At 62.6% G+C, this 16962-nt stretch overlaps 1 protein-coding gene across 1 annotated transcript in view; it reads right to left on the reverse strand.

Annotated features, from left to right (window-relative positions):
- Positions 1 to 2832: 2832 nt before the first annotated feature.
- The window catches only part of PSME1 (proteasome activator subunit 1), a 36049-nt gene continuing 21919 nt past the window's right edge, over positions 2833 to 16962 (reverse strand). Inside the window, exons 9-12 of the mRNA XM_075569046.1 lie at positions 16377 to 16444; positions 15906 to 15960; positions 4181 to 4267; positions 2833 to 3048 (exon numbers count right to left, since the gene is read on the reverse strand). Of these exons, the coding sequence (XP_075425161.1) occupies positions 2968 to 3048; positions 4181 to 4267; positions 15906 to 15960; positions 16377 to 16444 (291 nt within the window). The 3' untranslated portion in view covers positions 2833 to 2967. The remainder of the gene's footprint in view (positions 3049 to 4180; positions 4268 to 15905; positions 15961 to 16376; positions 16445 to 16962) is intronic.

Consider the following 16962-nt stretch of genomic DNA (forward strand, 5'->3'; position numbering starts at 1 on the left):
TGGGAAGCAGTGACACTGTGTGTGTGTCGCGTGGGAAGCAGTGACACTGTGTGTGTGTCGCGTGGGAAGCAGTGACACTGTGTGTGTGTCGCGTGGGAAGCAGTGACACTGTGTGTGTGTGTGTGTGTGTGTCGCGTGGGAAGCAGTGACACTGTGTGTCGCGTGGGAAGCAGTGACACTGTGTGTGTGTGTCGCGTGGGAAGCAGTGACACTGTGTGTGTGTGTCGCGTGGGAAGCAGTGACTGTGTGTGTGTGTCGCGTGGGAAGCAGTGACACTGTGTGTGTCGCGTGGGAAGCAGTGACTGTGTGTGTGTGTGTCGCGTGGGAAGCAGCGACACTGTGTGTGTGTGTGTGTGTGTGACACGTGGGAAGCAGTGACACGGGGGGAGTGGTGACACTGTGTGTGACACAGGGAGCAGTGACACTGTGACACAGAGGGAGTGGTGACACTTTATGTGACACAGTGGGAGCGGTGACTGTGTGTGACATGGGGAGCAGTGACACTGTGTGTGACACAGGGGGAGCGGTGACACTGTATGTGACCCAGGGGGAGCGGTGATTGTGTGTGAGACACGGGGAGAGGTGCACTGTGTGTGGGTGTGTAACACGGGAAGCGGTGACACTGTGTGACGGGGAGCGGTGACTGTGTGACACGGGGAGCGGTGACACTGACACAGGGAGTGGTGACAGTTTGTGTGAGACACGGGAGCAGTGACACTGTGTGACACGGGGAGTGGTGACAGTTTGTGTGAGACACGGGGAGCAGTGACTGTGACACAGGGGGAGTGGTGACAGTTTGTGTGAGACACGGAGCGGTGCACTGTGTGTGTGACACGGGGAGCGGTGACACGGTGAGCGGTGACACTGACACGGGGAGCGGTGACACTGACACGGGAGCAGTGACACTGTGTGTGACGGGGAGCGGTGACACTGTGTGACACGGGAGCAGTGACACTGTGTGTGACGGGGAGCGGTGCACTGTGTGTGAGAGACAAGGGAGCGGTGATACAGGGGGAATGGTGACACTGTGTGTGTGTGTGACACGGGGGACCGGTGATACGGGGGGAATGGTGACACTGTGTGTGACACAGGGGAGCGGTGATACGGGGGAATGGTGACACTGTGTGTGTGTGTGACACGGGGGACCGGTGATACGGGGGGAATGGTGACACTGTGTGTGACACGGGGGAGCGGTGATACGGGGGGAATGGTGACACTGTGTGTGTGACACGGGGGAGCGATGATACGGGGGAATGGTGACACTGTGTGTGACACGGGAGCGGTGATACGGGGGGAATGGTGACACTGAGTGTGACACGGGGGAGTGGTGACACTGACACGGGGGAGCGGTGATACGGGGGGAATGGTGACACTGTGTGTGACACGGGGGAGCGGTGATACGGGGGGAATGGTGACACTGTGTGTGTGACACGGGGGAGCGGTGATACAGGGGGAATGGTGACACTGTGTGTGACACGGGGGAGCGGTGATACGGGGGGAATGGTGACACTGTGTGTGACACGGGGGAGCGGTGATACGGGGGGAATGGTGACACTGTGTGTGACACGGGGGAGCGGTGATACGGGGGGAATGGTGACACTGTGTGACACGGGTAAGCGGTGACACTGTGTGTGACGGGGAGCGGTGACACGGCGGATTGGTGACACTGTGTGTGTGTGACACGGGGGAGCGGTGATACGGGGTAATGGTGACACTGTGTGTGACACGGGGGAGCGGTGATACAGGGGGAATGGTGACACTGTGTGTGACACGGGGGAGCGGTGATACAGGGGGAATGGTGACACTGTGTGTGACACGGGGGAGCGGTGATACGGGGGGAATGGTGACACTGTGTGTGTGACACGGGGGAGCGGTGATACGGGGGGAATGGTGACACTGTGTGTGTGACACGGGGGAGCGGTGATACAGGGGAATGGTGACACTGTGTGTGACACGGGGGAGCGGTGATACGGGGGAATGGTGACACTGTGTGTGACACGGGGGAGCGGTGATACGGGGGGAATGGTGACACTGTGTGTGACACGGGGGAGCGGTGATACGGGGGAATGGTGACACTGTGTGTGACACGGGGGAGCGGTGATACGGGGGGAATGGTGACACTGTGTGACACGGGTAAGCGGTGACACTGTGTGTGACGGGGAGCGGTGACACGGCGGATTGGTGACACTGTGTGTGTGTGTGACACGGGGGAGCGGTGATACGGGGTAATGGTGACACTGTGTGTGACACGGGGGAGCGGTGATACGGGGGGAATGGTGACACTGTGTGACACGGGTAAGCGGTGACACTGTGTGTGATGGGGAGCGGTGACACGGCGGATTGGTGACACTGTGTGAAACGGGCGGAGCAGTGACTGTGTATGACAGGGGGAGCGGTGAAACTGTGTGTGTGACACGGGGGAACAGAGTTTGGCCTGGTGATACTGTGTGTGACACGGGGGAGCGGTGATACGGGGGAATGGTGGACACTGTGTGTGACACGGGGGAGCGGTGATACGGGGGGAATGGTGACACTGTGTGTGACACGGGGGAGCGGTGATACGGGGGGAATGGTGACACTGTGTGTGACACGGGGGAGCAGTGATACGGGGGGAATGGTGACACTGTGTGTGTGACGGCGAGCGGTGACACAGCGGATTGGTGACACTGTGTTAAACGGGCGGAGCAGTGACTGTGTATGACACAGGGGGAGCGGTGACACTGTGTGTGTGACACAGGGCGGGGGCGACACTGTGTGTGACACAGGGCGGGGGGGACAGAGTTTGGCCTGTCCCTGACCTCCCTCCCCCTCCCCACACACATTACACAGATATGAATCATGCAGATTTTTATTAGAGACCCGTATCCTGCAGGGGCCGGGGGGGGGGGGGGAGGCGGCCGGGGGAGGCGGGGGGGGGGGGGAGGTCAGGGCAGAGGGTGAAGGTCACAGTTCAAGTGCAGGCTCTGCTCAGTAGATGAGTCCCTTGGTATCTCCACGCGGTCTCTTTATCTTGCTGTAATTCTTGGTGATGACATCATATAGAGTGGCCTGCGAGACAGTCAGAGAGACAGTCAGAGAGACAGCCCCTTACTGAGAGACAGTCAGAGAGAGAGACCCTTAGTGAGAGACAAACATATAGACAGTCCCCTTACTGAGAGATGGACAGAGAGACAGTCCTTACTGAGAGATGGACAGAGAGACAGACAATTACTGAGAGATGGACAGAGAGACAGTCCCTTACTGAGAGACCGTCAGAGAGACAGACAATTACTGAGAGATGGACAGAGAGACAGTCCCTTACTGAGAGACCGTCAGAGAGACAGACAATTACTGAGAGATGGACAGAGAGACAGTCCCTTACTGAGAGACCGTCAGAGAGACAGTCCCTTACTGAGAGACCGTCAGAGAGACAGACAATTACTGAGAGATGGACAGAGAGACAGTCCCTTACTGAGAGACCGTCAGAGAGACAGTCCCTTACTGAGAGACCGTCAGAAAGACAGTCCCTTACTGAGAAACAGACAGAGAGACAGTCCCTTACTGAGAGACTGTCAGAGAGACAGTCCTTACTGAGAGACGGACAGAGACAGTCCCTTACTAAGAGACGGACAGAGACAGTCCCTTACAGAGAGACGGACAGAGACAGCCCCTTACTGAGAGACGGACAGAGACAGCCTTACTGAGAGACGGACAGAGACAGTCCCTTACTAAGAGACGGACAGAGACAGCCCCTTACTAAGAGACGGACAGAGACAGCCCCTTACAGAGAGACGGACAGAGACAGCCCCTTACTAAGAGACGGACAGAGACAGCCCCTTACTGAGAGACGGACAGAGACAGCCCCTTACTGAGAGATGGACAGAGACAGCCCCTACTAAGAGACGGACAGAGACAGCCCCTTACTAAGAGACGGACAGAGACAGCCCCTTACTAAGAGACGGACAGAGACAGTCCCTTACTGAGAGATGGATAGAGAGACAGTCCCTTACTGAGAGACGGACAGAGACAGTCCCTTACTGAGAGATGGACAGAGACAGCCCCTTACTGAGAGACGGACAGAGACAGCCACTTACTGAGAGACGGACAGAGACAGCCCCTTACTGAGAGACGGACAGAGACAGCCCCTTACTGAGAGACGGACAGAGACAGTCCCTTACTGAGAGACCGTAGAGAGACTCACATAGAAGTTGCGGACCTCCAGGGCGGCGATGCGGAGCTCACAATACTGAGACTCATCCAACTGGTGAACCAGGGCGCGGAAATCCCCCTGTGAGGGGAGAGGGGGGGAGAAAGGGTGAGGGGGAAGGGAGAAAGAAGGGTGAGGGGGGGGGGAGAGAGAAGGGGAGAGAGAAGGGTGAGGGGGGAGAGAGAAGGGTGAGGGGGGAGAGAGAAGGGTGAGGGGGGAGAGAAGGGTGAGGGGGGAGAGAGAGAAGGGGGAGAGAGAAGGGTGAGGGGGGAGAGAGAAGGGGGAGAGAGAATGGTGAGGGGGAGAGAGAAAGGGTGAGGGGGGAGAGAGAAGGGTGAGGGGGGGAGAGAGAAAGGGTGAGGGGGAGAGAGAAAGGGTGAGGGGGGGAGAGAGAAGGGTGAGGGGGGGAGAGAGAAAGGGTGAGGGGGGAGAGAGAAAGGGTGAGGGGGGGAGAGAGAAGTGTGAGGGGGGAGAGAGAAGGGGGAGAGGGGGAGAGAGAAGGGGGAGAGGGGGAGAGAGAAAGGGTGAGGGGGGAGAGAGAAGGGTGAGGGGGGGAGAGAGAAAGGGTGAGGGGGGGAGAGAGAAGTGTGCGGGGGTGAGAGAGAAGGGTGAGGGGGGAGAGAGAAGGGGGAGAGGGGGAGAGAGAAAGGGGGAGGGGGCAGAGAGAAGGATGAGGGGGGGAGAGAGAAAGGGTGAAGGGGGGAGAGAGAAAGGGTGAGGGGGAGAGAAGTGTGAGGGGGGGAGAGAGAAAGGGTGAGGGGGGGAGAGAGAAAGGGTGAGGGGGGGAGAGAGAAGTGTGAGGGGGGAGAGAGAAAGGGTGAGGGGGGAGAGAGAAGGGTGAGGGGGGGAGAGAGAAGGGTGAGATAGAAGGGTGAGGGGTGAGGGGGGGAGAGAGAAGGATGAGGGGGGAGGAGAAGGGTGAGGGGGGAGAGAGAATGGTGATGGGGAGAGAAGGGTGTGGGAAGGGTGGGGGGAGGGGTGAGGGTGGGGGGAGGGGTGAGGGTGGGGGGAGGGGTGAGGGGGAGGGGTGAGGGTGGGGGGAGGGGGAAGGGTGGGGGGAGGGGGAAGGGTGAGGGTGGGGGGAGGGGGAAGGGTGAGGGTGGGGGGAGAGAAGGGTGACGGGGGGCGAGAAGGGTGACGGGGGGAGAAAAGGGTGACGGGGGGAGAAAAGGGTGACGGGGGGAGAAAAGGGTGACGGGGGGAGAAAAGGGTGACGGGGGGAGAAAAGGGTGACGGGGGGAGAAAAGGGTGACGGGGGGAGAAAAGGGTGACGGGGGGAGAAAAGGGTGACGGGGGGAGAAAAGGGTGACGGGGGAGAAAAGGGTGACGGGGGGAGAAAAGGGTGACGGGGGGAGAAAAGGGTGACGGGGGGAGAAAAGGGTGACGGGGGGAGAAAAGGGTGACGGGGGGAGAAAAGGGTGACGGGGGGAGAAAAGGGTGACGGGGGGAGAGAAGGGTAATGGGGGGGAGAGAAGGGTAATGGGGGGGAGAGAAGGGTAATGGGGGGGAGAGAAGGGTAATGGGGGGGAGAGAAGGGTAATGGGGGGGAGAGACGGGTAATTGGGGGGAGAGAAGGGTGAGGGGGGAGAGAGAAGGGTAATGGGGGGGAGAGAAGGGTAATGGGGGGGAGAGAAGGGTAATGAGGGGGAGAAAAGGGTGATGGGGAGAGAAGGGTAATTGGGAGAGAGAAGGGTGAGGGGGAGAGAAGGGTGAGGGGGGGAGAAGGGTGAGAGAAGGGTAATGGGGGGGGGAGAGAAGGGTAATGGGGGGGGGGAGAGAAGGGTAATGGGCGGGAGAGAAGGGTAATGGGGGGGGAGAGAAGGGTGAGGGGGGGAGAGAAGGGTGGGGGGGGAGAGAAGGGTGGGGGGGGAGAGAAGGGTGGGGGGGGGGAGAGAAGGGTGAGAAGGGAGAGGGGGGGGAGAGAAGGGAGAGTAGGGTGATGGGGGAGAGAAGGGTAATGAGGGGGAGAGAAGGGTGATGGGGAGAGAAGGGTAATTGGGGGAGAGAAGGGTGAGGGGGGGAGAAGGGGGAGAGAAGGGTAATGGGGGGGAGAGAAGGGTAATGGGCGGGAGAGAAGGGTAATGGGGGGGAGAGAAGGGTAATGGGGGGGAGAGAAGGGTGAGGGGGGGGGAGAGAAGGGTGAGGGGGGGAGAGAAGGGTGAGGGGGAGAGAAGGGTGAGGGGGGGAGAGAAGGGTGAGGGGGGGAGAGAAGGGTAAGGGGGGAGAGAAGGGTGAGGGGGGAGAGAAGGGTGGGGTGGGAGAGAAGGGTGAGGGGGAGAGAAGGGAGAGGGGGGGGGAGAGAAGGGAGAGGGGGGGGGAGAAAAGGGAGAGTAGGGTGAGGGGGGAGAGAAGGGAGAGGGGGGGGAGAGTAGGGTGAGGGGGGAGAGAAGGGAGAGGGGGGGAGAGTAGGGTGAGGGGGGACAGAGAAGGGCGTGGGGGGACAGAGAAGGGCGTGGGGGGACAGAGAAGGGCGTGGGGAGACAGAGAAGGGCGGGGGGACAGAGAAGGGCGGGGGGACAGAGAAGGGCGGGGGGACAGAGAAGGGCGGGTGGACAGAGAAGGGCGGGGGGACAGAGAAGGGCGAGGGGGGGCAGAGAAGGGCGAGGGGGGGCAGAGAAGGGCGAGGGGGGGAAGAGAAGGGCGAGGGGGAAGAGAAGGGCGAGGGGGGGAAGAGAAGGGCGAGGGGGGAAGAGAAGGGCGAGGGGGGAAGAGAAGGGCGAGGGGGGGAAGAGAAGGGCGAGGGGGGGAGAGTAGGGTAAGGGGGGAGAGAAGGGAGAGGGGGGGAGAGAAGGGCGTGGGGGGACAGAGAAGGGCGTGGGGGGACAGAGAAGGGCGTGGGGGGACAGAGAAGGGCGTGGGGGGACAGAGAAGGGCGGGGGGGGGACAGAGAAGGGCGGGGGGACAGAGAAGGGCGGGGGGACAGAGAAGGGCGGGGGGACAGAGAAGGGCGGGGGGACAGAGAAGGGCGGGGGGACAGAAGGACGGGGGGACAGAGAAGGGCGGGGGGACAGAGAAGGGCGGGGGGGAAGAGAAGGGCGAGGGGGGGAAGAGAAGGGCGAGGGGGGGAAGAGAAGGGCGAGGGGGGGAAGAGAAGGGCGAGGGGGGAAGAGAAGGGCGAGGGGGGAAGAGAAGGGCGAGGGGGAAGAGAAGGGCGAGGGGGGAAGAGAAGGGCGAGGGGGGATGGAAGGGCGAGGGGGGAGGGAAGGGTAATGGGGGGGAGAGAAGGGTAATGGGGGGGAGAGAAGGGTAATGGGGGGGAGAGAAGGGTAATGGGGGGGAGAGAAGGGTAATGGGGGGGAGAGAAGGGTAATGGTGGGGAGAGACGGGTAATAGGGGGGAGAGAAGGGTGAGGGGGGAGAGAGAAGGGTAATGGGGGGGAGAGAAGGGTAATGGGGGGGAGAGAAGGGTAATGAGGGGGAGAAAAGGGTGATGGGGAGAGAAGGGTAATTGGGAGAGAGAAGGGTGAGGGGAGAGAAGGGTGAGGGGGGGAGAAGGGTGAGAGAAGGGTAATGGGGGGGGGGAGAGAAGGGTAATGGGGGGGGGGGAAGAGAAGGGTAATGGGGGGGGAGAGAAGGGTAATGGGCGGGAGAGAAGGGTAATGGGGGGGAGAGAAGGGTGAGGGGGGGAGAGAAGGGTGGGGGGGGAGAGAAAGGTGGGGGGGGAGAGAAGGGTGAGAAGGGAGAGGGGGGGGAGAGAAGGGAGAGTAGGGTGATGGGGGAGAGAAGGGTAATGAGGGGGAGAGAAGGGTGATGGGGAGAGAAGGGTAATTGGGGGAGAGAAGGGTGAGGGGGGGAGAAGGGTGAGAGAAGGGTAATGGGGGGGAGAGAAGGGTAATGGGGGGGAGAGAAGGGTAATGGGCGGGAGAGAAGGGTAATGGGGGGGAGAGAAGGGTAATGGGGGGGAGAGAAGGGTGAGGGGGGGAGAGAAGGGTGAGGGGGGGAGAGAAGGGTGAGGGGGGGAGAGAAGGGTGAGGGGGGGAGAGAAGGGTGAGGGGGGAGAGAAGGGTGAGGGGGGAGAGAAGGGTGAGGGGGGAGAGAAGGGGGGGGTGGGAGAGAAGGTTGAGGGGGAGAGAAGGGAGAGGGGGGGGAGAGAAGGGAGAGTAGGGTGAGGGGGGAGAGAAGGGAGAGGGGGGGAGAGTAGGGTGAGGGGGGAGAGAAGGGAGAGGGGGGGAGAGTAGGGTGAGGGGGGACAGAGAAGGGCGTGGGGGGACAGAGAAGGGCGTGGGGAGACAGAGAAGGGCGGGGGGACAGAGAAGGGCGTGGGGGGACAGAGAAGGGCGGGGGGACAGAGAAGGGCGGGTGGACAGAGAAGGGCGGGGGGACAGATAAGGCGAGGGGGGCAGAGAAGGGCGAGGGGGGGCAGAGAAGGGCGAGGGGGGGCAGAGAAGGGCGAGGGGGGGCAGAGAAGGGCGAGGGGGGGAAGAGAAGGGCGAGGGGGGAAGAGAAGGGCGAGGGGGGAAGAGAAGGGCGAGGGGGGAAGAGAAGGGCGAGGGGGGAAGAGAAGGGCGAGGGGGGGAAGAGAAGGGCGAGGGGGGGAGAGTAGGGTAAGGGGGGAGAGAAGGGAGAGGGGGGGAGAGTAGGGTGAGGGGGGACAGAGAAGGGTGTGGGGGGACAGAGAAGGGCGTGGGGGGACAGAGAAGGGCGTGGGGGGACAGAGAAGGGCGTGGGGGGACAGAGAAGGGCGGGGGGACAGAGAAGGGCGGGGGGACAGAGAAGGACGGGGGGACAGAGAAGGGCGGGGGGAAGAGAAGGGCGGGGGGACAGAGAAGGGCGGGGGGGAAGAGAAGGGCGAGGGGGGGAAGAGAAGGGCGAGGGGGGGAAGAGAAGGGCGAGGGGGGAAGAGAAGGGCGAGGGGGGAAGAGAAGGGCGAGGGGGAAGAGAAGGGCGAGGGGGGAAGAGAAGGGCGAGGGGGGATGGAAGGGCGAGGGGGGAGGGAAGGGCGAGGGGGGAGGGAAGGGTAATGGGGGGGAGAGAAGGGTAATGGGGGGGAGAGAAGGGTAATGGGGGGGGAGAGAAGGGTGAGGGGGGGGAGAGAAGGGTGAGGGGGGGAGAGAAGGGAGAGGGGGGTAGAGGGGAGCGAAGGGGGAGGGGGGAGAGAAGGGGGAGGGGGGAGAGAAGGGAGAGGGGGGAGAGAAGGGAGAGGGGGGAGAAGGGAGAGGGGGAGAGAGAAGGGTGTGGGGGAGAGAAGGGTGGGGGGGAGAGAAGGGTGAGGGGGAGAGAAGGGTGAGGGGGAGAGAAGGGTGAGGGGGAGAGAAGGGTGAGGGGGGAGAAAAGGGTGTGGGGGGACAGAGAAGGGCGTGGGGGGACAGAGAAGGGCGTAGGGGGACAGAGAAGGGCGTGGGGGCAGAGAAGGTTAGGGGGGGCAGAGAAGGCGAGGGGGGCAGAGAAGGCGAGGGGGGCAGAGAATGGCGAGGGGGGGAAGAGAAGGGCGAGGGGGGAAGAGAAGGGTGAGGGGGGAAGAGAAGGGCGAGGGGGAGAAGAGAAGGGCGAGGAGGGAAGAGAAGGGCGAGGGGGGAAGAGAAGGGCGAGGGGGGGAAGAGAAGGGCGAGGGGGGGAAGAGAAGGGCGAGGGGGGAAGAGAAGGGCGAGGGGGGAAGAGAAGGGCGAGGGGGGAAGAGAAGGGCGAGGGGGGAGGGAAGGGCGAGGGGGAGAAAAGGGTGTGGGGGGACAGAGAAGGGCGTGGGGGGACAGAGAAGGGCGTAGGGGGACAGAGAAGGGCGTGGGGGCAGAGAAGGTTAGGGGGGGCAGAGAAGGCGAGGGGGGCAGAGAAGGGCGGGGGGACAGAGAAGGGCGGGGGGACAGAGAAGGGCGGGGGGACAGAGAAGGACGGGGGGACAGAGAAGGGCGGGGGACAGAGAAGGGCGGGGGGGAAGAGAAGGGCGAGGGGGGGAAGAGAAGGGCGAGGGGGGGAAGAGAAGGGCGAGGGGGGAAGAGAAGGGAGAGGGGGGAAGAGAAGGGCGAGGGGGGAAGAGAAGGGCGAGGGGGGAAGAGAAGGGCGAGGGGGGATGGAAGGGCGAGGGGGGATGGAAGGGCGAGGGGGGAGGGAAGGGCGAGGGGGGAGGGAAGGGTAATGGGGGGGAGAGAAGGGTAATGGGGGGGAGAGAAGGGTAATGGGGGTGGAGAGAAGGGTGAGGGGGGGGAGAGAAGGGTGAGGGGGGGAGAGAAGGGAGAGGGGGGTAGAGGGGAGCGAAGGGGGAGGGGGGAGAGAAGGGGGAGGGGGGAGAGAAGGGAGAGGGGGGAGAGAAGGGAGAGGGGGGAGAAGGGAGAGGGGGAGAGAGAAGGGTGTGGGGGAGAGAAGGGTGGGGGGGAGAGAAGGGTGAGGGGGAGAGAAGGGTGAGGGGGAGAGAAGGGTGAGGGGGGAGAAAAGGGTGTGGGGGGACAGAGAAGGGCGTGGGGGGACAGAGAAGGGCGTAGGGGGACAGAGAAGGGCGTGGGGGCAGAGAAGGTTAGGGGGGGCAGAGAAGGCGAGGGGGGCAGAGAAGGCGAGGGGGGGAAGAGAAGGGCGAGGGGGGAAGAGAAGGGTGAGGGGGGAAGAGAAGGGTGAGGGGGGAAGAGAAGGGTGAGGGGGGAAGAGAAGGGCGAGGGGGAGAAGAGAAGGGCGAGGAGGGAAGAGAAGGGCGAGGGGGGAAGAGAAGGGCGAGGGGGGAAGAGAAGGGCGAGGGGGGATAGAAGGGTGAGGGGGGAGGGAAGGGTAATGGGGGGAGAGAGAAGGGTAATGGGGGGGAGAGAAGGGTAATGGGGGGGGGAGAGAAGGGTGAGGGGGGGAGAGAAGGGGGAGGGGGGAGAGAAGGGGGAGGGGGGAGAGAAGGGAGAGGGGGGAGAGAAGGGAGAGGGGGAGAGTAGGGAGAGGGCGGGAGAGAAGGGTGGGGGGGGAGAGAAGGGTGAGGGGGAGAGAAGGGTGAGGGGGAGAGAAGGGTGAGAGAAGGGTGAGGGGGGAGAGTAGGGTGAGGGGGGAGAGTAGGGTGAGGGGGGGAGTAGGGTGAGGGGGGAGAGAAGGATGTGGGGGGACAGTAAGGGGGGATAGAAGGGTGAGGGGGGGAGAAGGGTGAGAGAAGGGTAATGGGGGGGAGAGAAGGGTAATGGGGGGGAGAGAAGGGTAATGGGGGGGAGAGAAGGGTAATGGGGGGGAGAGAAGGGTGAGGGGGGGAGAGAAGGGTGAGGGGGGGAGAGAAGGGTGAGGGGGGGAGAGAAGGGTGAGGGGGGAGAGAAGGGTGGGGGGGGAGAGAACGGTGAGGGGGAGAGAAGGGAGAGGGGGGGGGAGAGAAGGGAGAGTAGGGTGAGGGGGGAGAGAAGGGAGAGGGGGGGAGAGTAGGGTGCGGGGGGAGAGAAGGGAGAGGGGGGGAGAGTAGGGTGAGGGGGGACAGAGAAGGGCGTGGGGGGACAGAGAAGGGCGTGGGGGGACAGAGAAGGGCGTGGGGGACAGAGAAGGGCGTGGGGGGACAGAGATGGGCGTGGGGGGACAGAGAAGGGCGGGGGGGGACAGAAAAGGGCGGGGGGACAGAGAAGGGCGGGGGGACAGAGAAGGGCGGGGGGACAGAGAAGGGCGGGGGGACAGAGAAGGGCGGGGGGACAGAGAAGGCGAGGGGGGCAGAGAAGGCGAGGGGGGCAGAGAAGGGCGAGGGGGGGGCAGAGAAGGGCGAGGGGGGGAAGAGAAGGGCGAGGGGGGGAAGAGAAGGGCGAGGGGGGGAAGAGAAGGGCGAGGGGGGAAGAGAAGGGCGAGGGGGGAAGAGAAGGGCGAGGGGGGAAGAGAAGGGCGAGGGGGGGAAGAGAAGGGCGAGGGGGGGAAGAGAAGGGCGAGGGGGGGAGAGTAGGGTAAGGGGGGAGAGAAGGGAGAGGGGGGAGAGAAGGGTGAGGGGGAGAGAAGGGAGAGGGGGGGGAGAGAAGGGTGAGGGGGAGAGAAGGGTAATGGGGGGGAAGAGAAGGGTAATGGGGGGGAGAGAAGGGTAATGGGGGGGAGAGAAGGGTGAGGGGGGGAGAGAAGGGTGAGGGGGGGAGAGAAGGGTGAGGGGGGAGAGAAGGGTGGGGGGGGAGAGAAGGGTGAGGGGGAGAGAAGGGAGAGGGGGGGGAGAGAAGGGAGAGTAGGGTGAGGGGGGAGATAAGGGAGAGGGGGGGAGAGTAGGGTGAGGGGGGAGAGAAGGGAGAGGGGGGACAGAGAAGGGTGTGGGGGGACAGAGAAGGGCGTGGGGGGACAGAGAAGGGCGTGGGGGGACAGAGAAGGGCGTGGGGGGACAGAGAAGGGCGTGGGGGGACAGAGAAGGGCGTGGGGGGACAGAGAAGGGCGTGGGGGGACAGAGAAGGGCGTGGGGGGACAGAAAAGGGCGGGGGGACAGAGAAGGGCGGGGGGACAGAGAAGGGCGGGGGGACAGAGAAGGGCGGGGGGACAGAGAAGGCGAGGGGGGCAGAGAAGGCGAGGGGGGCAGAGAAGGCGAGGGGGGGGCAGAGAAGGGCGAGGGGGGGAAGAGAAGGGCGAGGGGGGGAAGAGAAGGGCGAGGGGGGAAGAGAAGGGCGAGGGGGGAAGAGAAGGGCGAGGGGGGAAGAGAAGGGCGAGGGGGGAAGAGAAGGGCGAGGGGGGAAGAGAAGGGCGAGGGGGGAAGAGAAGGGCGAGGGGGGAAGAGAAGGGCGAGGGGGGAAGAGAAGGGCGAGGGGGGAAGAGAAGGGCGAGGGGGGAAGAGAAGGGCGAGGGGGGAAGAGAAGGGCGAGGGTGGGAAGAGAAGGGCGAGGGGGGAAGAGAAGGGCGAGGGGGGAAGAGAAGGGCGAGGGGGGGAAGAGAAGGGCGAGGGGGGAAGAAAAGGGCGAGGGGGGGAAGAGAAGGGCGAGGGGGGAAGAGAAGGGCGAGGGGGGAAGAGAAGGGCGAGGGGGGAAGAGAAGGGCGAGGGGGGGAAGAGAAGGGCGAGGGGGGGAAGAGAAGGGCGAGGGGGGGAAGAGAAGGGCGAGGGGGGAAGAGAAGGGCGAGGGGGGAAGAGAAGGGCGAGGGGGGAAGAGAAGGGCGAGGGGGGATGGAAGGGCGAGGGGGGAGGGAAGGGCGAGGGGGGAGGGAAGGGTAATGGGGGGGAGAGAAGGGTAATGGGGGGGAGAGAAGGGTAATGGGGGGGAGAGAAGGGTAATGGGGGGGAGAGAAGGGTAATGGGGGGGAGAGAAGGGTAATGGGGGGGAGAGAAGGGTGAGGGGGGGAGAGAAGGGGGAGGGGGGAGAGAAGGGGGAGGGGGGAGAGAAGGGGGAGGGGGGAGAGAAGGGGGAGGGGGGAGAGAAGGGAGAGGGGGGAGAGAAGGGAGAGGGGGGAGAGAAGGGGGAGAAGGGAGAGGGGGGGAGAAGGGAGAGGGGGGGAGAAGGGAGAGGGGGAGAGTAGGGAGAGGGCGGGAGAGAAGGGTGGGGGGGGAGAGAAGGGTGAGGGGGAGAGAAGGGTGAGGGGGAGAGAAGGGTGAGGGGGAGAGAAGGGAGAGGGGGGAGAGAAGGGAGAGGGGGGGGAGAAGGGAGAGGGGGGGAGAAGGGAGAGGGGGGGAGAAGGGAGAGGGGGAGAGTAGGGAGAGGGTGGGAGAGAAGGGTGGGGGGGGAGAGAAGGGTGAGGGGGAGAGAAGGGTGAGGGGGAGAGAAGGGTGAGGGGGAGAGAAGGGAGAGGGGGGAGAGTAGGGTGAGGGGGGAGTAGGGTGAGGGGGGAGAGAAGGATGTGGGGGGACAGTAAGGGAGTGGGGCGACAGAGAAGGGCGTGGGGGGACAGAGAAGGGCGTGGGGGCAGAGAAGACAAGGGGGGGCAGAGAAGGCGAGGGGCGCAGAGAATGGCGAGGGGGGGAAGAGAAGGGCGAAGGGGGGAAGAGAAGGGCGAGGGGGGGAAGAGAAGGGCGAGGGGGGGAAGAGAAGGGCGAGGGGGGAAGAGAAGGGTGAGGGGGGATAGAAGGGTGAGGGGGGAGAGAAGGGGGTGAGGGGGGAAGAAGGGTGAGAGGGGAGAGAAGGGGGTGTGGGGGGAGAGAAGGGGGTGTGGGGGGAGAGAAGGGGGTGTGGGGGGAGAGAAGGGGGGGAAGGGGAGAGAAGGGGGAAGGGGGGAGAGAAGGGGGAAGGGGGGAGAGAAAGGGGGAGAGAAGGGTGTGTGGGGAGGGCAGGGGGAGAGAAGGGTGTGTGGGTAATGGGGAGAGTGCAATGGTGGAAGGGGGAGTGAGGTAGAGAGTATGCAGGGGGGGTAATGATGAGGCAGAGAGGGGGATGAGGGGGATGAGGGGGATAAGAAAGAGTGGGGGGACAACAGCCAGATGGGTCCCCCACCCCCCCCCTCATCCTTCCAGTCCCCTTCCCCTCTGCCTTCCCTCTCTGAAGGCACTCCCCCATCTTCTACTGACAACTGCGGTTGTCTACCTGTTTTCCCCCAAAAAAATTGTGGTTTTGAAAATGTTAGGCTCTATCGCATGCTGTCACTGCATATCTACCTAAATGCCTAATAAAAATAAAAAGAAAGAGTTGGGGGAAAGGGAGGATTAAGGGGGAGGGAGAGAGGAGAGATTGTGAGGGGGAGAGGAAAGTGCAAAGAGAGAGGGGGGAGAGTGTGAAGAGGAGATAGTGTTGGAGTGAGTGGGAGAGAGCAAGGGAGAAAGTGTGAGAGAAAAGGGCGGTGCGAGTGTGGGAGAAATTGGGAGGAGAGTGTGTGTGTGTGTGTGTGTGTGTGTGTGTGTGTGTGTGTCTGTCTGTCTGTCTGTCTGTGTGTGTGTGTGTGTGTGTGTGTGTGTGTGTGTGTGTGTGTGTGTGTGTGTGTGTGTGGCCTCGGCCAGGGTGGCGCTGAGTGGGCGGGCGCTCGCTCACGCTGGCCGCGATGAAACACATTGCGGCAATATGTGTGGCCAGCGTGAGCGACCGCCTGCGCCCACTCGGCGGTTAGAGCAAGCAAATTTGATTTTGCCGCTCGCGAGCGCGTCACGTTAGCGGTTCGCACAGTGAGCGCTTCGCCTGCTCCCTGCCCGGCCACAGTTTAGTTCCTGCAATTGAAATTGTCCCGCCCCCGCTCACGCGGTGCGCACACACGCTCTCCCAAGCCTGGCGCTCGGGGAGACAAAAAAAAGAGCGTTTGAAGCGCGCTCAAAATAGCGCGGACACCCGGCGCTCATGCTTGGGGAGCTGGTGATGTCATCGCTCTCAAGCATGAGCGCGGTCAGTGGCAGCGTGGCCGCAGCCGAAGGGGGAGAGTGTGAGGGAGAATGAGGCAGAGAGAGGAGAGTGAAAAGCAGACAGGAGATAGGGGGGATAGGTGAGGGGAGTTGAGGAAGGAGAGGGGACAGGTGAGGGTGGTAGATGTGGGGGGGAGGTGAGGTGGGTTGAGGGGACAGGTGAGGAGGGGAGAGGGAAAGGGGGTTGAGGGGGAGGGGTAGAGGTGAGGGGTAGAGGGGGGTAGAGGTGAGGGGAGGGGTAGAGAGGGTAGAGGTAGGGAGGTTGAGGTGAAGAGGTGAGGGGGGGAAACGTGGGTCGGGAGAGGGGAGGAGAGGTGAGGGGGGGTGGTGGGGGGGAGAGGGGGGTGGTGGGGGGGAGAGGTGAGGGGGGGTGGTAGGGAGGAGAGTTGAGTGGAGGGATAGGTGAGGGGGGGAGCGGAGAGGGGGAGCAGTGGGGCGGTGAGGTGGGAGATATGTGGGAGGGGTTGAGGGGGAGAGGTGAGGGGGGAGCGTTGGGGGGATAGGTGAGGGGGCGATGTGAGGGGGAGGGAGGTGAGGTGGGGGGGATAGGTGAGGGGAAGTTCTTGACACTCACCACATGAGGCTGTTTTGCTGCTTTAGTGACAGCGTCTCCTCTATCAGAGAGATACCTGAGGGGGGACAGTGATTAACCCCTTCCCTGCCAGAGACCTGCAGAGCAATGATTAACCCCTTCCCTGCGAGACCTGCAGAGCAATGATTAACCCCTTCCCTGCCAGAAACCTGCAGAGCGTTAATTAACCCTTTCCCTGCGAGACCTGCAGAGCAATGATTAACCCCTTCCCTGCCAGAAACCTGCAGAGCAATAATTAACCCTTTCCCTGCGAGACCTGCAGAGCAATGATTAACCCCTTCCCTGCCAGAAACCCGCAGAGCAATGATTAACCGCTTCCCTGCCAGAGACCCGCAGAACAATGATTAACCCCATCCCTGCCAGAGACCCGCAGAGCAATGATTAACCCCTTCCCTGCCAGAGACCCGCAGAGCAATGATTAACCCCTTCTTGCTCCCTGGGGATGTCACTCACTTTGATATCTGGGTCTGTAATGCGTCTAGTTTGGTTCTCAGATTTGTCATCAGTTCAAAGACTTTTTCCTGAGGTTCGAAAAGAGACAAAACAGTGACAAACGTTATTGTCACACATTACACACACGTCATTGTCACACATTACACACACGTCATTGTCACACATTACACACACGTCATTGTCACACATTACACACACGTCATTGTCACACATTACACACACGTCATTGTCACACATCAGACACACATCACACACACACCCACACACACGTCATTGTCACACATCACAGACGCATGTCATTGTCACACCTCGCACACACACACACACACATGCATGTTATTGTCACACATTACCCCCATGCATGTCATTGTCAAATCACACACTTCATTGTGACACATCACACACATGTATGCCAGTGTCACACATCAGACCACGCATGTCATTGTCACATATCACCCACACACAGGCACGTCTTTGTCACACTGTGACGGTGAGGGTGTAACCAGGCTCACAATAAAGGTGAAGCCCGTTGGGTTACCCCTGATCCATGTATTGGGGTTCAGGAGTGTCAGCTCTTGAGCCTAAC

This window comes from Ascaphus truei, chromosome 13 (genome assembly GCF_040206685.1).
Source record: "Ascaphus truei isolate aAscTru1 chromosome 13, aAscTru1.hap1, whole genome shotgun sequence".
NCBI classification, from domain to species: Eukaryota; Metazoa; Chordata; class Amphibia; order Anura; family Ascaphidae; genus Ascaphus; species Ascaphus truei.